General features: G+C 44.3%; 1 protein-coding gene across 1 annotated transcript in view; it reads right to left on the bottom strand.

Annotated features, from left to right (window-relative positions):
- Positions 1-25161, bottom strand: part of LOC129822442 (trichohyalin-like) — a 216881-nt gene that overhangs the window by 102930 nt on the left and 88790 nt on the right. Inside the window, exon 6 of the mRNA XM_055880726.1 lies at positions 9767-9848. Coding sequence (XP_055736701.1) covers positions 9767-9848 — 82 coding nt within the window. The remainder of the gene's footprint in view (positions 1-9766; positions 9849-25161) is intronic.

Below are 25161 nucleotides of genomic sequence, written 5' to 3'. Positions count from 1 at the left end.
GCTAACTACCGATCTCCATACATGGTTCAGCTTCCTGGTTAGGCTAACTACCGATCTCCATACATGGTTCAGCTTCCTGGTTAGGCTAACTACCGATCTCCATACATGGTTCAGCTTCCTGGTTAGGTTAACTACCGATCTCCATACATGGTTCAGCTTCCTGGTTAGGCTAACTACCAATCTCCATACATGGTTCAGCTTCCTGGTTAGGTTAACCACTGATTTTCATACATGGTTCAGCTTCCTGGTTAGGTTAACCACTGATCTCCATACATGGTTCAGCTTCCTGGTTAGGCTAACTACCGATCTCCATACATGGTTCAGCTTCCTGGTTAGGCTAACTACCGATCTCCATACATGGTTCAGCTTCCTGGTTAGGTTAACCACTGATTTTCATACATGGTTCAGCTTCCTGGTTAGGTTAACTACCGATCTCCATACATGGTTCAGCTTCCTGGTTAGGCTAACTACCAATCTCCATACATGGTTCAGCTTCCTGGTTAGGTTAACCACTGATTTTCATACATGGTTCAGCTTCCTGGTTAGGTTAACCACTGATTTTCATACATGGTTCAGCTTCCTGATTAGGCTAACCACTGATTTTCAATACATGGTTCAGACAGTGTCTTGGTAATGCTAACCACTGATCTCAATATATGGTTCAGCATCGAGGAGGACACTCACACTTCAGCTCAGATCTAACAACTACAGATATTTCCACATCAACTACTGTAGACCAGAGTTCTAGTTTGGACATGAGGAAGAAAACCAGATCTGTAGCCAGTGGTCTCCAGGGATGCGGTAGCTATATGTCTGTAACATGTGTTTGGGTCGCGTGCAACGCCACACATCCCCTTCATCCTCTGGTCTTTACTCTGATCCCTGGGCTCTATGGACACGCACATTCCACAGACACACTCACACGTCACATACACACCCTTGCATGTGCACACACACATTCCCTGTATAAACCCAATCTCCTCGTTCCCGAGTGGAGGTACTGGGTTGATTATTAATGGGATTTGCGAAGCAAACGTGCCATTCTAAATCTTTGTCATACTTGTATTTTTTATTTTATTAAAGCTACTCGTCCTACGCCGTTTAAGCTAGAAACGTCATGCAAACTTTAAAACGTGCAGATCGGTCTTGAATAGTGTGCTTTTATACAACTTTTGGATGTCTTTTATACCTTTTAAACTATTAAGACTTCTGTCCTCCATACACTTTTATAGGATTTCCTCAGCATTCTGAAGGGCCCATTGTGGCATCATGCCTCCCAACATTCTAATCAGCTACTTTAACCACAACTTAGACAAAAAGTTAGAGCGTATGAAATCTTCCTCTATTTCTCTGCTTTTCAAATCTGAGATCAGAACAGAAAAAATATATATTCCACCAACCAAGCATCAAGCTGTTTTCGTAACCCATCACCTGCCTCTATTAAAGATGCAGTAAGTCACGTCAGACGCTTGCAGATTCATGACTTACCAACAACAGCTACAAATTTCAATAAAACTACATCACGTTTTGAAATTCGTCGTCTTCACAACACTATCGTTAATCTAACAAATACGTTTTGTGGGTCAAAATGCAGTATTTATTTAGTTTCATAGCATGTTTCTCACACTGGCTTTAGCCACTGAGAGAGCAGGAATGCTAAGGGGAGTTGCCTAGCAACATGTGCCTCAGAGGGAGACAACGTCTTCATAGCAAATTCCCATGATTTGTGAATCTGTTCAGACTGAACAGCTCGCGTGACAGCTAAAACAAGGCCCCACAACCCAAGTAATATGGTTGATATAGTAATTATTTCACTACATTTAACTTTGAATATATTTAACTGTTTTGTTTAACACTTTTGAAACATCTTCAAATACCAGTATTTTAAAAACAGGTAAAGCAAGTCCCACAATTTTATTTCATGTAAAATTACAATCTAGTTAACCCACCCACCCACGCACCCACCCACCCACCCACCCACCCACCCACGCACGCACACACACACACACACACACACACACACACACACACACACACACACACACACACACACACACACACACACACACACACACACACACACACACGCACACACACACACACACACACACACACACACACACCTCATGCAGTGGTGCATTAGCGTAAAGTGAGGTTAGTTCTGCACGCGAGGTGGGAGCGTCGCTCATCATTCTGAAGGAGTGTCATTCCCAGAGTCAGTCTGACAGGGAACTCCGCTCCCCCTCTGTCATATCACATCTCAGGGCTGAGGGACAGACACTGCCACAGCAGAGACATGACAGCTCCAAACCACACATACACGCAAGCACACAAAAAATGCACACACACACACGGTGCAAATTATTTGGAAGTCAGGAGTGGTCATATGTAGGGGTACAGGAGCAGAAGACAGGAAAAGAGAGAAGGAATGTAAGAGGAGGGAGACAGCATTAGTGGAATAAAAAGTGGTTCATCTTGAGACTGTCAGGTCTTGATGATCAGGGCGGGCTGATATTTACCACATTAAATAATTCCTGTATGCCGTGCGGGTGAGCCCACGTGCGCCGTGGCTGGGTGGGTTGCTCTGTAGTTGCGTAGTTCAAATCAAATCAAACTTTATTTGTCACATGCGCCGAACACAACAACCTTACCGTGAAATGCTTACTTACGAGCCCTTAACCAACAGTGCAGTTCAACAAGAGTTAAGAACATATTGACCAAATAAACTAAAGTCAAAAATAACAATAATAACAGGAACACAATAACATAACAATAACGAGGCTATATACAGGGGGTACCGAGTCAGTTATACAGTTGAAGTCGGAAGTTTACATACACCATAGCCAAATACATTTAAACCCATTTTTCACAATCCCTGACATTCTTAGGTCAGTTAGGATCACCACTTTATTTTAAGAATGTGAAATGTTAGAATAATAGTAGAGAGAATGATTTATTTCAGCTTTTATTTCTTTTATCACATTCCCAATGGGTCAGAAGTTAACATACACTCAATTAGTATTTGGTAGCATTGACTTTAAATTGTTTAACTTGGGTCAAACCTTTCGGGTAGAATTCCACAGGCTTCCCACAATAAGTTAGGTGAATTTTGGACAATTCCTCCTGACAGAGCTGGTGTAACTGAGTCAGGTTTGTAGGCCTCTTTGCTCGCACACGCTTTTTCAGTTCTGCCCACAATTTCAGTAGGATTGAGGTCAGGGCTTTGTGATGGACACTCCAATACCTTGACTTTGTTGTCCTTAAGCCATTTTGCCACAACTTTGGAAGTATGCTTGGGATAGTTGTCCATTTGGAAGACCCATTTGCGACCAAGCTTTAACTTCCGGACTGATGTCTTGAGATGCTGCTTCAATATATCCACATAATTTTCCACCCTCATGATGCCATCTATTTTATGAAGTGCGCCCTCCTGCAGCAAAGCACCCCCACAACATGATGCTGCCACCCCCGTGCTTCACGGTTGGGATAGTGTTCTTCGGCTTGCAAGCCTCCCCCTTTTTCTACCAAACATAATGATGGTCATTATGGCCAAACAATACGATTTTTGTTTCATCAGACCAGAGGACATTTCTCCAAAAAGTATGATCTTTGTCCTCATGTGCAGTTGCAAACCGTAGTCTGGCTTTTTTATGGCGGTTTTGGAGCAGTGGCTTCTTCATTGCTGAGCGGCCTTTCAGGTTATGTCGATATAGGACTCGTTTTACTGTGGATATAGATATTTTTGTACCAGTTTCCTCCATCATCTTCCCAAGGTCCTTTGCTGTTGTTCTGGTATTGATTTGCACTTTTCGCACCAAAGTACGTTAATCTCTAGGAGACAGAACGCGTCTTCTTCCTGAGCGGTATGACGGCTGCATGGTCCCATGTTTATACTTGCGTGCTATTGTTTGTACAGATGAACGTGGTACCTTCAGGCATTTGGAAATTGCTCCCAAGGATGAACCAGACTTGTGGAGGTCTACACATTTTTTCGGAGGTCTTGGCTGATTTCTTTTGATTTTCCCATGATGTCAAGCAAAGAGGCACTGTGTTTGAAGGTAGGCCTTGAAATACATCCACAGGTACACCTCCAATTGACTCAAATGATGTCAATTAGCCTATCAGAAGCTTCTAAAGCCATGACATAATTTTCTAGAATTTTCCAAGCTGTTTAAAGGCACAGTCAACTTAGTGTATGCCAAATCTTTTCTGACCCACTGGAATTGTGATACAGTGAATTATAAGTGAAATAATCTGTCTGTAAACAATTGTTGGAAAAATTGCACAAAGTAGATGTCCTAACCGACTTGCCAAAACTATAGTTTGTTAACAAGAAATTTGTGGAGTGGTTGAAAAACGAGTTTTAATGACTTCAACCGAAGTGTATGTAAACTTCCGACTTCAACTATAGGTCCTGAATGGCAGGAAGCTTGGCCTCAGCGATGTACTGGGCCGTACACACTACCCTCTGTAGTGCCTTACGGTCATATGGCGAGCAATTGCCATACCAGGCGGTGATGCAACTGCTCAGGATGCCCTCGATGGTGCAGCAGTATAACTTTTTGAGGATCTGGGAACCCATGGCAAATATTTTCAGTCTCCTGAGGGGGAAAGGTTTAATTGTGCCCTCTTCACGACTGTCTTGATGTGTTTAGACCATGATAGTTCATTAGTTGTGTGCGTGCATGTGTGTGTGTGTCTCTGGTGTGGCGGGACCTCCCTTTAGGACAAGACACATCACTAAGGAAGGATAAATTGTGTATTTTATAGTATTTATGATAGCAGACACATGACTGAAGCAGGATAAATGGTGTATTTTATAGTAATTATGATAGTCTAGACATGACTGAAGCAGGATAAATGGTGTATTTTAAAGTAATTATGATAGTGGAGACATGACTGAAGCAGGATAAATGGCATATTTTATAGTAATTATGATAATGTAGACATGACTGAAGGAGATGGTTAGTTATTATGATAGCAGAGACATGACTGAAGGAGTTGGATAGTTATTATGATAGCAGAGACATTAATGAAGGAGATGGATAGTGATCATGATAGCAGAGACATGACTGAAGGAGATGGATAGTTACTATGATAGCAGAGACATGACTGAAGGAGATGGATAGTTACTATGATAGCAGAGACATTAATGAAGGAGATGGATAGTTATTATGATAGCAGAGACATGACTGAAGGAGATGGATAGTTACTATGATAGCAGAGACATTAACGAAGGAGATGGATAGTTATTATGATAGCAGAGACATTAATGAAGGAGATGGATAGTGATCATGATAGCAGAGACATGACTGAAGGAGATGGATAGTTATTATGATAGCAGAGACATGACTGAAGGAGATGGATAGTTATTATGATAGCAGAGACATGACTGAAGGAGATGGTTAGTTATTATGATAGCAGAGACATGACTGAAGGAGATGGATAGTTACTATGATAGCAGAGACATTAATTAAGGAGTTGGATATTTATTATAATAGCAGAGACATGACTTAAGGAGATGGTTAGTTATTATAATAGCAGAGACATGACTGAAGGAGATGGATAGTTATTATGATAGCAGAGACATGACTGAAGGAGATGGATAGTTACTATGATAGCAGAGACATTAATTAAGGAGTTGGATATTTATTATAATAGCAGAGACATGACTGAAGGAGATGGTTAGTTATTATAATAGCAGAGACATGACTGAAGGAGATGGATAGTTATTATAATAGCAGAGACATGACTGAAGGAGATGGATAGTTATTATAATAGCAGAGACATTAATGAAGGAGATGGATAGTTATTATGATAGCAGAGACATGACTGAAGGAGATGGATAGTTATTATGATAGCAGAGACATGACTGAAGGAGATGGTTAGTTATTATAATAGCAGAGACATGACTGAAGGAGATGGATAGTTATTATAATAGCAGAGACATGACTGAAGGAGATGGATAGTTATTATAATAGCAGAGACATTAATGAAGGAGATGGATAGTTATTATAATAGCAGAGACATGACTGAAGGAGATGGATAGTTATTATGATAGCAGAGACATGACTGAAGGAGATGGATAGTTATTATAATAGCAGAGACATGACTGAAGGAGATGGTTAGTTATTATGATAGCAGAGACATTAATGAAGGAGATGGTTAGTTATTATGATAGCAGATACATTAATGAAGGAGATGGATAGTTATTATGATAGCAGAGACATTAATGAAGGAGATGGATAGTTATTATGATAGCAGATACATTAATGAAGGAGATGGATAGTTATTATGATAGCAGAGACATGACTGAAGGAGATGGTTAGTTATTATGATAGCAGATACATTAATGAAGGAGATGGATAGTTATTATGATAGCAGAGACATGACTGAAGGAGATGGTTAGTTATTATGATAGCAGAGACATTAATGAAGGAGATGGATAGTTATTATGATAGCAGAGACATGACTGAAGGAGATGGTTAGTTATTATGATAGCAGAGACATTAATGAAGGAGATGGATAGTTATTATGATAGCAGAGACATTAATGAAGGAGATGGATAGTTATTATGATAGCAGAGACATGACTGAAGGAGATGGATAGTTATTATGATAGCAGAGACATGACTGAAGGAGATGGTTAGTTATTATGATAGCAGAGACATTAATGAAGGAGATGGTTAGTTATTATAATAGCAGAGACATGACTGAAGGAGATGGATAGTTATTATGATAGCAGAGACATGACTGAAGGAGATGGATAGAGTGTTTAACCAACAGAGCTATCAGCCCACACACACACTCCCTGATTCAGAACACTATTCTGAACCCACAACACCACACTTCCACGGAATCTAAACAGGAACACAGAAACTCTGTGTGACTTTACACTGGCTGCTGTGTTCCTTTATATTCCCTCCAGAGAGGAGGATGGAGAAAATCAAGAGGTGATGGAGTGAAGAAAGAGAGGAAGCAATCAGAATGAAGACAGCGAGGGAGAGCAGATGCTGGAGAAGGAGAGGAGGAATAGGTGGCGCAAAGAAAGGAAAACGCACAAAGAGAGAATAAGGTTAAAAGGATAGAAAGGATCCTATACAGCAGGACAGACCAAAGTCCAGAGAGACAGCTGCTGGTCTAGTCGACACACAGAGAGACAGCTCCTGGTCTGGTCGACACACAGAGAGACAGCTGCTGGTCTGGTTGAGATACAGAGAGACAGCTGCTGGTCTGGTTGAGACACAGAGAGACAGCTGCTGGTCTGGTCGAGACACAGAGAGACAGCTGCTGGTTGAGACACAGAGGGACAGCTGCTGGTCTGGTCGAGACACAGAGAGACAGCTCCTGGTCTGGTTGAGACACAGAGAGACAGCTGCTGGTCTGGTTGAGACACAGAGAGACAGCTGCTGGTCTGGTCGACACACAGAGGGACAGCTGCTGGTCTGGTTGAGACACAGAGAGACAGCTGGTCGAGATACAGAGAGACAGCTGCTGGTCTGGTTGAGACACAGAGAGACAGCTGCTGGTCTGGTTGAGACACAGAGAGACAGCTGGTTGAGACACACAGGGACAGCTGCTGGTCTGGTCGAGACACAGAGAGACAGCTGCTGGTCTGGTCGAGACACAGAGAGACAGCTGGTGGTCTGGTTGAGACACAGAGAGACAGCTGGTTGAGACACACAGGGACAGCTGCTGGTCTGGTCGAGACACAGAGAGACAGCTGCTGGTTGAGACACAGAGAGACAGCTGCTGGTCTGGTTGAGACACAGAGAGACAGTTGCTGGTTGAGACACAGAGAGACAGCTGGTGGTCTGGTTGAGACACAGAGAGACAGCTGGTCGAGACACAGAGAGACAGCTGGTGGTTGAGACACAGAGAGACAGCTGCTGGTCTGGTTGAGACACAGAGGGACAGCTGCTGGTCTGGTTGAGACACAGAGAGACAGCTGCTGGTCTGGTTGAGACACAGAGAGACAGCTGCTGGTCTGGTTGAGACACAGAGAGACAGCTGCTGGTCTGGTTGAGACACAGAGAGACAGCTGCTGGTCTGGTTGAGACACAGAGGGACAGCTGCTGGTTGAGACACAGAGGGACAGCTGCTAGTCTGGTTGAGACACAGAGAGACAGCTGCTGGTCTGGTTGAGACACAGAGGGACAGCTGCTGGTTGAGACATAGAGAGACAGCTGCTGGTCTGGTTGAGACACAGAGAGACAGCTGCTGGTCTGGTTGAGACACAGAGAGACAGCTGCTGGTCTGGTTGAGACACAGAGGGACAGCTGCTGGTTGAGACACAGAGGGACAGCTGCTAGTCTGGTTGAGACACAGAGAGACAGCTGCTGGTCTGGTTGAGACACAGAGAGACAGCTGCTGGTCTGGTTGAGACACAGAGAGACAGTTGCTGGTTGAGACACAGAGAGACAGCTGCTGGTTGAGACACACAGGAGGCATGAGAGAGGCAGAGAGTTTGAAGTGTCTGAAGTATTGTGCCTGGCTGGTCCAACCCATCATGACTGGTATAACTCTAAAGCTGCCGTTACATGACGCAACTGGCACGCAATTTGAGTTGCTTATTGATTGCTTAGTGAAACACACTGCAACCAATCAGCAACTCATCTGCAACTTGGTTAGATCCAGTTGAAACTTTGCAACTTTGTGCAACTAGTTGCAAGCAACAGCCAATCAAAACAAACACTTTTGTCACATGATCCATTTGAAGGTTCAGAATATCGACCCCGTTGTCATGTCAACACAGCGGTCAGTGCTGCCCAGCACAACCCGCGATCAGCAATGACAGAACAGTGACTAGCACAACAGGAGACATATGCAAATTATTATACACGGTTTAGCTGTCAATACATTTCATTTTGAAAGGGAACTCAAACCTCTCCATAACCAATTTCAACTGAAATTGTCCACGATGAACTATGCTAGCTAGCTTAGTTTGTTGCTAGCTTGGTTAGCTTGTTGGTGTTGCTGGTGTTTGCAATGTCATTTTGGCTAGCTAGCTAAATTGTACAGGCTATATTTCTTCTATATCCTTGCTACAATAAACAAACAGTTGGATAAACAAATAATTTGTGAAACCACGATGTAATGCAGCAGATGATATGGGGTGATTTTAGAATTCTCAAACAAGCAGCTTCACTTTGATTGGCTGTTGCATGCGATTTCAATTGCGTTTGGGTTGCTTCGTGTAACAGCAAAATAACGTTTAAACTTTTTATTTTATTTTTTACTTATTTATTTTTTAATGAACACTTTTTACATTTTCTTAAAAACCTCTTAAAGCATTGTTGGTTAAGGGCTTGTAAAGTAAGCATGTGACAAATACAATTTGATTTGATGTCACTTGCAACTGTAACTCAAATTGTGTGAGAGTTGCTTTGTGTAACCCCAGACTGAGGACATGTGTAATGTCACAGTGTTTGTACGTGTCTGGGTGATGTCATGTGGTGTTTGGTATTTTATTAGGATCCCCATTAGCTGTTGCGAAAGCAGTTTAGTTGGTCTGTTATGCAGAAAATGTGTTTCCTGAATCCTATGACATTGCTGTGATTGGTTGGGAGACAGGAACTGTAAATCCAAGGCTGACTCTGACCTGCTCTATTCCACCACAGCACATTCCATATTCCAACTGTCGCACAGGAGGGGGTGTTTATTTGGCTGTTTATTTGGCTGTTTGCATGTGTTCATGATGTATTTGTCTGCGTGTGTGTGTGTAAACGCCTCGCATGCAAGTACGTCTTCATGGCATATCTACTTACATGAGTTTCTGCTCCACGTTCTCTCTCTCCGTCCTGATCCTCTGGAGTTCGACACACACACTCCTCAGCTCCTCCCTGAGCACTGTGAGAGGAGGAAAAGAGAGAGTGAGAGAGAGATAACTCTACACCCAGGAACGGGGAAAGAGAGGGAGATAGAATGAGAGAGTCATCTATCACTTCAGCACCCAGAAACCTGAAGCCTGAAAGACTGATGAAACCATCCACTCTGTCTGGCTTCCCGGAGACAGAGAAAGAAAACAACGGCACGAAAGGGAAACATGAGCGTGCTTCAAAAGAAGGGAGAAGAAGAGAAGAGCAAGAGGGATAAGGAGAGAGAGAGAGAGAGAGAGAGAGAGAGAGAGAGAGAGAGAGAGAGAGAGAGAGAGAGAGAGAGAGAGAGAGAGAGAGAGAGAGAGAGAGTGGGGGGGAGATATGAAGGGAGGGAGAAAAGGAATGAGGGGGGCGAAGAGGAAGGTAGAGAAATGATAGAAAGGGTAGAAGTTGAAACTTATTTTATTTTTGTCTGTCACGTCAACGTAAATCGGGATATTCGGATCCTTTTGAGAATTGTAGTTTAACATTCTGTCATAAAGAGCACATGTTCAACTTAATAAAAAACACATTTTCCCATCTCAAGAGGGTAAAAAAAAAAAGACTATAATAAGTGCCTATTAAGTTCCCCAAAGAGTAACAGGGTTGACAATTTCATCTTAAAATCAGCCATTAATCCCCTGGAAGCTTGTTGTGTGCAACAAGGAGTGGCAATTGACCCTTTGCTAGCCCTGCCCCCTTGGTTACTGTTGCAACCTCCAACAGCATTTTCCCAGGAAGCCCAATTCCCCTTTCAACCACTGGCTAAATCCCCTCACAGTCATGGGTGGATTGGCCAGAAGGGCCATCGTTTATTGGGGTGGGCTGGTCAAAATCCACAACAAAAAAGCGAACCATTTTTTATTATTTTATTATTTAAAAAATGCGGCCGTCTGTTTAAAAAAAAATAACTTTTCCGCAATTTCTCTTTTGTCATAATAATCTATATTGGCTGACCAGTGGGAAACGGCCGGCCGACATACCAAGCTGCTAAATGTCTGAACCTTTATTTGCTAAAGGTTCTGGTTCTTCTGGTCTGAGTGCTGCAGAGGACAGTGGTCCAGTCGAGGTAGGAAGAAAACAGAGAAAGATACACTCACACACACTAACACAGATCATGTAGCCTACTGCAGCCAGTTAAGCATAATATTTAGCCTGTATATTGTAAGTTAGTAAGCTAATTAGGGAAGAGGGGATTCGGGGGAACATTTAGATACTAGTCTACTTGCAATATAGCCTAACAAGTCGTTAGATTGGCTTTTATAACACATACACTATATTTACAAAAGTATATGGACACCCCTTCAAATAAGTGTATAAAATCAATGCCCACAGCCATTCAATCTCCATAGAAAACAATGGCAGATTAATGGCCTCACAAAAGAGCTCAGTAACTTTCAACGTGGCACCGTCATAGAATGCCACCTTTCCAACAAGTCAGTTCTTCACATTTCTGCCCTGCTAGAGCTGCATCGGACTACTGTAAGTGCTGTTATCGTGAAGTGCAAACGTCTAGGAGCAACAACGGCTCAGCCGCAAAGTGGTAGGCCACACAAGCTCAAAGAAAAGGATCGTCGAGTGCTGAAGCGCGTAGCGAGTAAAAAATCATATGTCCTTAGTTGTAAACACTCACTACCGAGTTCCAAACTGCTTCTGGAAGCAGCCATCTGGCAGTCCGACAGATGAATCTGGGGATTGGAGGATGCCAGGAGAACGCTACCTGCCCCAATGCATAGTGCCAACGGTAAAGTTTGATGGAGTAGGAATAATGGTCTGGGGCTGTTTTTCATAGTTCGGGCTAGGTCCCTTAGTTCCAGTTAGGGTTGCACATTTTGGGGAATATTCAGAGGTGGAAACTTTCTGTGGGAATTAACGGGAATATATGGTAATTAAGGGGAAAATATGGGAATTAACGGAAATATATGTAAATTAATTTAATACCATTTAAATGTAATGTTTTTTGCATTGGATATATTTACCAGATCACATGGAGACAGAAACATAAACCTTTTACGTTTTACGTACAAATATTTCAGAGTTCCGGAACCTCTCATAGAATAGACGTACAAATATTTCAGAGTTCCGGAACCTCTCATAGAATAGACATACAAATATTTCAGAGTTCCGTAACCTCTCATAGAATAGACGTACAAATATTTCAGAGTTCCGGAACCTATATAAAGGGTACTGCCACCCAAAATGAGTTCCGACATATTTCAGCCCAGTCAAAGCCATTCTCTGTCCTGGCACCCCAATGGTGGAACAAGCCTCCCCCTAATGTCAGGACAGTGGAATCCTTGCCCATATTCCCAAAACGTCTGAAACCCTACCCCTTTAAAGAGTGTCTTTTCCTACCAGCAATGACTTTGCTGATAACTACTTTGTTGAGGGAAAATGTACTTGATGCAATATGTTGCTCTCTCAGCTATCTTAAGATGAATGCACTAATGTAAGGTTAAGAGTGTCTGCAAAAAAATAAAAATACAAGTCAAGAATTGGCCTGTGGGGAATAGTGACAGCACGGTGGAGCGATCGTTCTATTTGGAGCGTTAGGTTACATGGGTACAGTTGCAGTGGCTCTAGTGGTGAGATGGCTTTCAACTGCTCCAGCAATGTCAGGCTGACATTCTCCCAACCTCCCGCCGGTTCGGTCTCTTTCTCTCTCAGCACAGAAAGAAGAGTGTAGGAGGTCTGGGCAGAAAAACACTGATAATTGCTTTTTGGTCAGTCTGACCTGACTGGGCCAGGTGCAACGCAGGACACACTTACACACACACACACACACACACAGTTAGACAAACAGCAGGGCATGACATTAACTTGGAATGATATTTCACCTGTCCAAAAGCTCAAGTCACTTGTCACCTGTCTCAAAATACAACACTGCCCCTTTAAGGCTCTCTTGGTGGATAATTTGCCACCCTTGGTAGCCTATAAAATATTGCAACATTACAAAACTTTTTATGTCTTTCTAAAATGATTCCCTCCAGTGCTCAAAATGAAGGGCATCACAGGGACATAAAAATAAGTCTACGGTTCAAAACACACTCATACAACCGCTGCAAATTAAAACATTTAAAAAAGCAATGAGGCTGATGCAACAGATCAGACCGTTTAGTTTAAAAATGTTCATAAAGTTTTATTTCTTCATATTGTAAACTCAACAATGGCTGTAGGCCACGTTCCAAAATGTAATTAGCAGGAAAACAACATTCTCATTCTCTAAACGTGCGAGCGGAGATGAAAAGATCTGTTAGATACTAAGAGGGGAGATCTAAAGATGCAACAACTAGCATTGGTTACTAATATGACTAGGATTATGCCTTCGGCAGCTGGACAATAAAATAAAGTTGATTTGCTGTATAAAATGACATAAAACAACCAGGTTTTAAACAATTAAATTTATGGTTAAATAAATAGTTTCAAAATGTTGACGTCTCCGCTCCAGATTCAAGGTTGGTGATGTGCGGTGCGCAACAGGCCCTGTCCTTCACTCTCCGGTGACCATTTCATCTGAACGAACCGTGCTTCGAGTATGTCGACAGAATCAAGCCTTTAGGCGGTAATGCTAATTATCCTTAATTATATTTTTCAAACATGACTGGCATTTAGCCTATATTTATGTGATTAAAAGTCTAAAGTTAAAGTTTGGCTACATTTCCTGGCGTCTCCCTCATGTCAGCATCGGTTTGGACATGTTGTTATAGCCAATATGCATATCACCTGCACTTTGACATGTAGGCTTTTTCTATTTATGTATGCCTAAATGAAAAATAGATTAGAATATTAATAATGTCGAGCCCTGCAGAGAGACACACACACACACACACACACACACACACACACACACACACACACACACACACACACACACACACACACACACACACACACACACACACACACACACACACACACACACACACACACACACACACACACACACACACACGCCGCGCTGCAGGATGCTGCAGGGTGAAATAAGTTTCCCCCCCGTACAATCTCTTCAAATCATCTGGCTGTCTTTCTGCAGCACCAGCCAGTCTTTACATGTGAGATTACAGTGTGAGGCTCTCATTCCTCTCCTCTTCCCCCTCTGGCTTTTTCTTCACTCTCCCTGTGCTTCCTTTAAGTACAGCCTCAAGGTCACAAGCTCTGAGTGGATTGGCCCGCTGACAAGGTTAACACATACAGTATGACACATGACACACAGCACCACAGAGAGAAACAGACGTAACACACTCGCACCTTGGTGTTGTACACAATTTGCATATTAGTCGACATATGGCGGTAGGGTGCCTGGCTACTACTACTGATGATAGATAGAGAGTGGAATTAAATTCAGTATGAGTCGCCAGGCTAGCTTTTTACTGTGCTACTGTAAATCCACATTTTGCATACTTGCAGTGTTAAGTATTCGCACACAATACTCTGTGGACCTCATAAATCCACACATCTCACTCTAGACATGACCTCTGCATTCTCACAGCAAGATGGAATCAACTAGTGAACCAGAAAAGAATCCGCCTGTCAATCAGACATTTAGATTTTCGATCATAACCACATTTCGTCATCATAACCACATTCTATTGTCACTCACACATATCCATGACAGAACATTCCAGTGTATTTTACAACCACCTGCAAACCCAGTCAATATCAGCAGCAGAGAAACAAAGAGAGAGAGAGGAAGTGGGGGGAGAGAGAGAGAGAGATTTCTCTTCCAAATCTCTCTTCCCCCTCTCTCTACCTCCCTCTCTCTTCCCCTCTCTCTTCCCCCTCTCTCTACCTCCCTCTCTCTTCCCCTCTCTCTTCCCCATCTCTCTACCTCCCTCTCTCCCCCTCTCTCTTCCCCCTCTCTCTACCTCCCTCTCTCTTCCCCCTCTCTATTCCCCCTCTCTCTACCTCCCTTTCTCTTCCCCTCTCTCTTCCCCATCTCTCTTCCCCCTCTCTTCCCCCTCTCGCTACCTCCCTCTCTCTTCCCCATTCTCTACCTCCCTCTCTCCCCATCTCTCTTCCCCCTCTCTCCTCCTCTCTCTACCTCCCTCTCTCTACCTCCCTCTCTCCCCCCTCTCTCTACCTCCCTCTCTCCCCCTCTCTCTACCTCCCTCTCTCCCCCTCTCTCTACCTCCCTCTCTCCCCCTCTCTCTTCCCCCTCTCTCCCCAGCTCTCTCTACCTCCCTCACTCCCCCTCTCCCCCTCTCTCCCCCCTCTCTCTACCTCCCTCTCTCCCCCCCTCTCTACCTCCCTCTCTTCCACCTCTCTCTACCTCCCTCTCTTTCAAGTCTCTCTACCTCCCTCTCTTCCAAGTCTCTCTACCTCCCTCTCTTCCAAGTCTCTCTACCTCCCTCTCTTTCAAGTCTCTCTACCTCCCTCTCTTCCAAGTCTCTCTACCTCCCTCTCTTCCAAGTCTCTCTACCTCCCTCTCTTCCAAGTCTCTCTACCTGCCTTTCTGTATTCTTCCACACACATTCAGCCCCTCCCTCTTCCTCCCTCTTCCCCCCTCTCTCAGTAACCACAAAAAGCTGACAGACAGGTAGCTGAGTTTAATCGCAGGTTAACACCCATATCAGTTTGGAGTCACTCGCAGGTGACTGTCAGGGTGTGTGTGTGTGTGTGTGTGTGTCTTTGCCATTCAGAGTCCTGTGTCAGAAGTGTGTAATTCTTGCATTGCAAGTATGTTGTTTAGTGTAGGTTCACTGATGGCTTAAACTTTAACCGTTACCTTCCCTTCCTCCTTCGTATGCACGTGTGTGTAGTATGTGTGTAGTATGTGTGTAGTGTGTGTGTAGTGTGTAGTATGTGTGTAGTGTGTGTGTAGTATGTGTGTAGTATGTGTGTAGTGTGTGTGTGTGTGTAGTGTGTGTGTAGTGTGTGTGTAGTATGTGTGTAGTATGTGTGTAGTGTGTGTGTGTAGTGTGTGTGTAGTGTGTGTGTAGTGTGTGTGTAGTATGTGTGTAGTGTGTGTGTGTGTGTGTAGTGTGTGTGTGTAGTGTGTGTGTAGTGTGTGTGTGTAGTGTGTGTGTAGTGTGTGTGTAGTGTGTAGTATGTGTGTAGTGTGTGTGTGTAGTGTGTGTGTGTAGTGTGTGTGTAGTGTGTGTGTGTGTAGTGTGTGTGTAGTGTGTGTGTGTAGTGTCTGTGTAGTGTGTAGTGTGTGTGTGTGTAGTGTGTGTGTGTAGTGTGTGTGTGTGTAGTGTGTGTGTGTAGTATGTGTGTAGTGTGTGTGTAGTGTGTAGTATGTGTTTAGTGTGTGTGTAGTGTGTGTGTAGTGTGTGTGTGCAGTGTGTAGTATGTGTGTAGTGTGTGCGTAGTGTGTGCGTAGTGTGTGTGTGTAGTGTGTGTGTGTGTAGTGTGTGTGTGTGTGTGTGTAGTGTGTGTGTAGTGTGTGTGTAGTGTGTGTGTAGTGTGTGTGTAGTATGTGTGTAGTATGTGTATAGTGTGGATCTGTGAGACAGCTGCTCTCATGCTAACCCCATTGAAGACATAGAAACATAGAGGCCCAATTGGCTGCTGTGAGAAGGAGAGGGAACAAGGAGAGGGAACAAGGAGAGGGAGGGGGGGGGGGTGGAGACACACCCATTAGATGAACTCTCCCTCAGGCCTTTACTGTAAGTCTGTTAACTAGAACTGGGTGGATAAACAGACAGAGAGACAGGCACACACACACGCACGCACGCACGCACGCACGCACACACACACACACGCACACACACACACACACACACACACGCACACATACACAGATATATTTAACTGTTACCAAGCAACGTGAGAATGATGAGTACATGCTACCCCCAGAGCTTAACGCTGAGTGAGAATGATGAGTACAAGCTACCCTCAGAGCTTAACACTGAGTGAGAGTGATGAGTACATTCTACCCTCAGAGCTTAACACTGAGTGAGAATGATGAGTACATTCTACCCTCAGAGCTTAACACTGAGTGAGAGTGATGAGTACATGCTACCCTCAGAGCTTAACACTGAGTGAGAATGATGAGTACATGCTACCCTCAGAGCTTAACACTGAGTGAGAATGATGAGTACATGCTACCCTCAGAGCTTAACACTGAGTGAGAATGATGAGTACATTCTACCCTCAGAGCTTAACACTGAGTGAGAGTGATGAGTACATGCTACCCTCAGCGCTTAACACTGAGTGAGAATGATGAGTACATGCTACCCTCAGAGCTTAACACTGAGTGAGAATGATGAGTACATGCTACCCTCAGAGCTTAACACTGAGTGAGAATGATGAGTACATGCTACCCTCAGAGCTTAACGCTGAGTGAGAATGATGAGTACATTCTACCCTCAGAGCTTAACACTGAGTGAGAATGATGAGTACATGCTACCCTCAGAGCTTAACACTGAGTGAGAATGATGAGTACATGCTACCCTCAGAGCTTAACACTGAGTGAGAATGATGAGTACATGCTACCCTCAGAGCTTAACGCTGAGTGAGAATGATGAGTACATTCTACCCTCAGAGCTTAACACTGAGTGAGAATGATGAGTACATGCTACCCTCAGAGCTTAACACTGAGTGAGAATGATGAGTACATGCTACCCTCAGAGCTTAACACTGAGTGAGAATGATGAGTACAAGCTACCCTCAGAGCTTAACGCTGAGTGAGAATGATGAGTACATTCTACCCTCAGAGCTTAACACTGAGTGAGAATGATGAGTACATGCTACCCTCAGAGCTTAACACTGAGTGAGAATGATGAGTACATGCTACCCTCAGTGTCTTCCACTTTCTTTTCACAGAGTATTTATAACGTCACCCCCCTTACTCCCACCTGAGTATAACATGACTGTCTCTCTGTCTCTAGGCCCGGCCCAGACCTGGATATAACATGACTGTCTCTCTGTCTCTAGGCCCGGCCCAGACCTGGATATAACATGACTGTCTCTCTGTCTCTAGGCCCGGCTCAGACCTGGATATAACATGACTGTCTCTCTGTCTCTAGGCCCGGCCCAGACCTGGATATAACATGACTGTCTCTCTGTCTCTAGGCCCGGCCCAGACCTGGATATAACATGACTGTCTCTCTGTCTCTAGGCCCGGCCCAGACCTGGATATAACATGACTGTCTCTCTGTCTCTAGGCCCGGCCCAGACCTGGATATAACATGACTGTCTCTCTGTCTCTAGGCCCGGCCCAGACCTGGATATAACATGACTGTCTCTCTGTCTCTAGGCCCGGCCCAGACCTGGATATAACATGACTGTCTCTGTCTCTAGGCCCGGCCCAGACCTGGGTATAACATGACAATCTCTCTGTCTCTAGGCCCGGCCCAGACCTGGATATAACATGACTGTCTCTCTGTCTCTAGGCCCGGCCCAGACCTGGATATAACATGACTGTCTCTCTGTCTCTAGGCCCGGCTCAGACCTGGATATAACATGACTGTCTCTCTGTCTCTAGGCCCGGCCCAGACCTGGATATAACATGACTGTCTCTCTGTCTCTAGGCCCGGCCCAGACCTGGATATAACATGACTGTCTCTCTGTCTCTAGGCCCGGCCCAGACCTGGATATAACATGACTGTCTCTCTGTCTCTAGGCCCGGCCCAGACCTGGATATAACATGACTGTCTCTCTGTCTCTAGGCCCGGCCCAGACCTGGATATAACATGACTGTCTCTCTGTCTCTAGGCCCGGCCCAGACCTGGATATAACATGACTGTCTCTGTCTCTAGGCCCGGCCCAGACCTGGGTATAACATGACAATCTCTCTGTCTCTAGGCCCGTCCCAGACCTGGGCACTGGTCCATTCCTACAGAATGATGAGGCCAGACTGTTTTCTGTAGATATTCTAACCATTACCCTTACTGTATGTCTCTCTCAAATATCAATATGCCTTGTATACTGTTGTTCAGGCTAGTTATCATTGTTTTGGTTTGCAATGGACCCCGTAGTTCCACTCTCCGTACCTCTGATACCTCCTTTGTCCCACCTCCCACACATGCGGTGACCTCACCCATTGAGACCAGCATGTCCAGAGATACAACCAGTGCCTGGGCTTGCCTCCGCTGTACCCGTGCCCCACCATACCCCTGTCTGCACATTATGCCCAGAATCTATTCTACCACGCCCATAAATCTGCTCCTTTTATTCCTTGTCCCCAAAGCTCTAGGCGACCAGTTTTGATAGCCTTTAGCCGCACCCTCATCCTACTACTCCTCTGTTCCTCGGGTGATGTGGAGGTAAACCCAGGCCCTGCATGTCCCCAGGCACCCTCATTTGTTGACTTCTGTGATCGAAAAAACCTTGGCCTCATGCATGTCAACATCAGAAGCCTCCTCCCTAAGTTTGTCTTACTCACCGCTTTAGCACACTCTGCCAACCCTGATGTCCTTGCCGTGTCTGAATCCTGGCTTAGGAAGGCCACCAAAAATTCTGAGATTTCCATACCCAACTATAACACTTTCCGTCAAGATAGAACTGCCAAAAGGGGAGGAGTTGCAATCTACTGCAGAGAGAGCCTGCAAAGTTCTGTCATACTTTCCAGGTCTATGCCCAAACAGTTTGAACTTCTAATTTTAAAAATGAATCTCTCCAGAAATAAGTCTCTCACTGTTGCCGCCTGCTACCGACCCCCCTCAGCTCCCAGCTGTGCCCTGGACACCATCTGTGAATTGATCGCTCCCCATCTAGCTTCAGAGTTTGTTCTGTTAGGTGACCTAAACTGGGATATGCTTAACACCCCGGCAGTCCTACAATCTAAGCTAGATGCCCTCAATCTCACACAAATCATCAAGGAACCCACCAGGTACAACCCTAAATACGTAAACATGGGCACCCTAATAGACATTATCCTGACCAACTTGCCCTCCAAATACACCTCTGCTGTCTTCAATCAAGATCTCAGCGATCACTGCCTCATTGCCTGTATCCGCTACGGGTCCGCGGTCAAACGACCACCCCTCATCACTGTCAAACGCTCCCTAAAACACTTCTGCGAGCAGGCCTTTCTAATCGACCTGGCCCGGGTACCCTGGAAGGATATTGACCTCATCCCGTCAGTTGAGGATGCCTGGTCATTCTTTAAAAGTTACTTCCTCACCATATTAGACAAGCATGCTCCGTTCAAAAAATGCAGAACTAAGAACAGATATAGCCCTTGGTTCACTCCAGACCTGACTGCCCTCGACCAGCACAAAAACATCCTGTGGCAAACTGCAATAGCATCGAAGAGCCCCCGCGATATGCAACTGTTCAGGGAAGTCAGGAACCAATACACGCAGTCAGTCAGGAAAGCAAAGGCCAGCTTTTTCAAGCAGAAATTTGCATCCTGTAGCTCTAACTCCAAAAAGTTCTGGGATACTGTAAAGTCCATGGAGAACAAGAGCACCTCTTCCCAGCTGCCCACTGCACTGAGGCTAGGTAACACGGTCACCACGATAAATCCGTGATAATCGAAAACTTCAACAAGCATTTCTCAACGGCTGGCCATGCCTTCCTCCTGGCGACTCCAACCTTGGCCAACAGCCCCGCCCCCCCCCCCCCGCTGCTACTCGCCCAAGCCTCCCCAGCTTCTCCTTTACCCAAATCCAGATAGCAGATGTTCTGAAAGAGCTGGAAAACCTGGACCCATACAAATCAGCTGGGCTTGACAATCTGGACCCCCTATTTCTGAAACTGTCCGCCGCCATTGTCGCACCCCCTATTACCAGCCTGTTCAACCTCTCCTTCGTATCATCTGAGATCCGCAAGGATTGGAAAGCTGCCGCGGTCATCCCCCTCTTCAAAGGGGGAGACACCCTGGACCCAAACTGTTACAGACCTATATCCATCCTGCCCTGCCTATCTAAGGTCTTCGAAAGCCAAGTCATCAAACAGATCACTGACCATCTCGAATCCCACCGTACCTTCTCCGCTGTGCAATCCGGTTTCCGAGCCGGTCACGGGTGCACCTCAGCCACGCTCAAGGTACAAAACGATATCATAACCGCCATCGATAAAAGACAGTACTGTGCAGCCGTCTTCATCGACCTGGCCAAGGCTTTCGACTCTGTCAATCACCATATTCTTATCGGCAGACTCAGTAGCCTCGGTTTTTCTAATGACTGCCTTACCTGGTTCACCAACTACTTTGCAGACAGAGTTCAGTGTGTCAAATCGGAGGGCATGTTGTCCGGTCCTCTGGCAGTCTCTATGGGGGTGACACAGGGTTCAATTCTCGGGCCGACTCTTTTCTTTTTTTTTTAAGTATTTTATTTTTGCATTTTCCAATTAACAACATTCAAGACAAACATGACAAGATATCAGACAACAATAGGACAAAGTGACAATAACAGATGAGCGTAACAAAGAAAGAAAAAATAAAACAAATTATAATTATTTATACAGACATACAATAAGAAATAAAAATAATAATGAGGCATTGGATCATAAGGTCACCTGCCGTAGGCTACATATTATACGTTACGTGTGAAACATTATATAAGGATAATCTAGAGGTTCATTCAATGTGATGTAGGGGGAGATTCTCCATATAGTCAATAAAAGGTTGCCAAATTCTGTAAAATGTATTTAACTTATTCCTCAAGCGGTAAGTAATTTTCTCCAGTGGGATACAACTATTAACTTCTGATAGCCACATTGCAACTGGCAGGGGGGAATCCAATTTCCATTTCAAGGCGATACATTTCTTGGCAATCGCTAACAATATTTCTGTTAGCTTTATAGTATGGCTTTGCCTAAGATTGGTGTTAGTAAAGTTGCCCAGTAGACAGACCTCCGGGTCTAGAGGGAATGCAACCCCATGAATTGAGGATATGGTATCGCATACCCCCTGCCAGAAACTGTGTAGTTTTGAACACTGCCAAGTGGAATGGAGGAATGTTCCTTCATCTGAGCCACATCTAAAACATAGGGAGGAGATATCAGGGTTGAACTTGTGCAGTCTAGATGGGGTGATATAAAGCTGATGGAGGAAATTAAACTGAATCAGTCTGTATCTGGAGTTCAATGTGGATGTAACACCATCCCTGCATAGGTCACTCCATAGACCCTCATCGAGATCAATACCCAGATCTTTTTCCCATCTAAGTCGGGGTTTATCTAGCCCAGGCAGTGTTAGTCCTGACATAAGAGCATCGTAAACACGGGAAATGGTCTTGAACAGTGGTTGGTCTGCGTGGCAGAGTTGTTCAATAGGTGACATCTTAGGAAGGTTCCATTGTCCCTTGAGAGACACCCTAATAAAGTTTCGTAGTTGTAGGTAGCTAAAGAAGTCCCTATTAGGCAAGTGGTATTTCTGTTTCAGCTGATCAAAAGACATAAGAACTCCCTCCTCGTAACAATGCTCCAGAAGTGTGATCCCCCCCCTATCAGACCATGGTCTAAAGTTACTATTCTGGAAAAACATAGGAATCAATCTATTGTTCCATAAAGGGGTTTTAGGGGAAAGGAATCCCCCTCGTCCGAACAGCTCATGTAGTTTGCCCCATGCCAGGACAGAATGTATGATTAAAGGGTTGTCTGTGATGGTTTTTATAGATTTTCTGTCCCATTTGTAAAACAATTCTGCCCCAGTGTCATCATTTACCTCAAGCTTTTCAATGTTCAACCATGAGGGAGAGGGACCCTTGTCAAACCTCTGAGCCAGAAACCTAGACTGTGCTGCCCAGTAGTACATTCTAAAGTTGGGGAGGTTTAAGCCCCCTTGACTGTAATCAAGGGTCAGTTTATCCAGGCCAACCCTAGGGGTTTTGCCGTGCCAGATAAACCGTCTGGTCAGCTTGTCGAGAGAGGAAAAGAATGCTGCGGGAACAGGGATAGGGAGAGATTGAAACATATATAGAAATCTGGGCAGGACATTCATTTTAATTACATTGATTCTACCCAGTAGAGTGAGAGGTAAGTCCATCCATTTACAAAGGTCACCCTCCACCTTTTGCAACAAATTGGCCAGATTGAGTTCATAGAGGTTGTTCAGGTTACCATCCACCATTATGCCCAAATATGTGAAGCCCATAGGCGACCATCTAAAAGGAAACTTGTGCTTGATGGTATGATGGTCAAAGACAGACAACGGTAAGATTTCGCTTTTATCTAAATTGACCTTATATCCAGAGAAAGAACTATAACACTGTAGTAGGATCTGCAAGTGAGAGAGGGAGTGTTCTGGGTTTGTTAGAAATAAGATAAGGTCGTCCGCAAAGAGTGATAATTTATGGGTAGGGGGGCCCACCTCAAAGCCATGTATGTCAGGGCACGTTCTAATAGCCTCAGCCAACGGTTCGATGGCGAGAGCAAAGAGGTGGGGGCTAATTGGGCAACCTTGTCTGTTCCCCTTATAGAGAGGGAAAGAGGAGGAAGTAATCCCGTTGGTAGCAATCCTAGCTTTAGGAGATTTGTAGAGTGATTTTATCAAATTTACAAACCCGGTACCTAAACCAAACTTTTCCAAGACGCGAAAGAGGTATGGCCATTCAACCCTATCAAAGGCCTTTTCAGCGTCGAGGGAGACTGCGACACTAGGTATTTTGTTTTTGTTAGCAAGGTGAATTATATCAAAGAACCTTCTGAGATTGTTGGAGGACAATCTATTAATTATGAAGCCAGTCTGGTCTGGGTTGACCAACAGGGGAAGACATAACTCCAGTCTCTTAGATAGCATCCTGGTGACCAGTTTACAATCTGTGTTAAGGAGAGAGATTGGTCTATATGAGGCGCACTTCAGTGGATTTTTCCCTTTCTTGTGGATTACAGTAATCACTGCTTGAGAGAAAGACTCTGGGAAGCAGTTGTCTTCCCTGGCTTTTTTAAGTACCTCCATAAGGTAGGGGACCAACAGCTCCCTAAATTCTTTATAGAACTCTGGAGGGAAGCCATCCTCCCCAGGAGATTTATTAGAAGGTAAGGATTTAATGGCCTCCAACAGTTCAGGAACTGAGAAGTGTTCACTCAGGCGCTCGCTGTCTTCCCCTGACAGGCATGGGAGGTTGAGAGAGGAGAGAAAGGAGTCGATCTCTGATAGATCATCGCTTGATTGGGAAGTGTAGAGGTCTTCATAGTATTTCTTAAAAGTATTATTCATTTCAGTAGGGTCGAAAGATATCTCATTAGTGAGAGTTTCTATAGCATTAATTGTCCTCTTACTTTCCTCTGCTTTCAGTTGCCATGCCAATACTTTGTGTGCTTTCTCTCCAAGCTCGTAATAACGCTGTTTTGATTTAGTGATGGCCCTCTCAGCTTGATATGTGTTCAGAATATTATATTTCAGTTTTTTATTTACCAAAAGCCTGTATAGATCTTTAGTTGGGCCTCTTTGGTAGGTTTTCTCTAGCTCTGAGATTTCAGATTCAAGGGCACTCATTTCCGCACAGTGTTTTCTCTTCAGCCCTTTAGTATAGGAAATGATCTGTCCCCTGAGATAGGCCTTCAATGTGTCCCAAAGAATGAAACTGTCAGGAGCAGAGGGTTTGTTTGTCAAAGTGAAAATATTGATCTGCTCTTTGATGAATGCACAAAATTCAGGTTGCTTTAGGAGTGTAGAATTTAGTCTCCATCTATATGCTCCATTTACCTTGGTAAGAATGGAGATTGATAATACCAGGGGAGAATGGTCACTAAGCAATCTGGGGAGATACTCGACATCTAACACTCTATGAACTAGTTGTGTCGACAGTAAAAATTTATCTATGCGTGTGTGTGTCTTGTGTGGGTGTGAATAAAAAGAGTAGTCCCTATCCTGTGGGTGCAACTGTCTCCAGATGTCTAGTAAATTGAGATCTTTCATGAATGACATGGTGAGCTTGCTTGCTTTGGTAAGAAGTGAGGGTTTATCAGAGGACCTATCAAGAACTGTATCTAAACAAAAATTAAAATCTCCTCCAACCAGTAACCATCCTGGTGGTGCTTGAGCGACCTGAAGAAAGACATTCTGAATAAACATATGGTCATCGAAGTTAGGAGCATAAATATTCAATAGGGTCCAAGACTCTGAAAACATATGCCCCTGCACCAAAACAAACCTGCCAGAGGGATCAGAGATGGTGTTGCTAACGCAGAAGGGGATGTGTCTACTTATCAAAATTGCAGTTCCTCTTGCTTTGGAGTTAAAAGAGGACGCAAAAACTTGTCCTACCCATTCCCTCTTCAATTTCTTGTGTTCACTGGCTGTAAGATGTGTTTCTTGTAAAAACACAATGTCAGCCTTTAATTTCTTAAGGTATGTATAGACTCTCTTCCTTTTAATCGGGCTGTTAAGACCTTTTACGTTGAATGTGACATATTTTAGTGGATTAAGCATAGTAGGGTTTCAAATATGTAACTGAATGGAAATCTATCAT

Source organism: Salvelinus fontinalis, chromosome 24, assembly GCF_029448725.1.
Source record: "Salvelinus fontinalis isolate EN_2023a chromosome 24, ASM2944872v1, whole genome shotgun sequence".
Classification (NCBI taxonomy): Eukaryota; Metazoa; Chordata; class Actinopteri; order Salmoniformes; family Salmonidae; genus Salvelinus; species Salvelinus fontinalis.
Note: the sequence above shows the minus strand (reverse complement) of the source record. Positions and strands in the feature narration are given on the sequence as shown.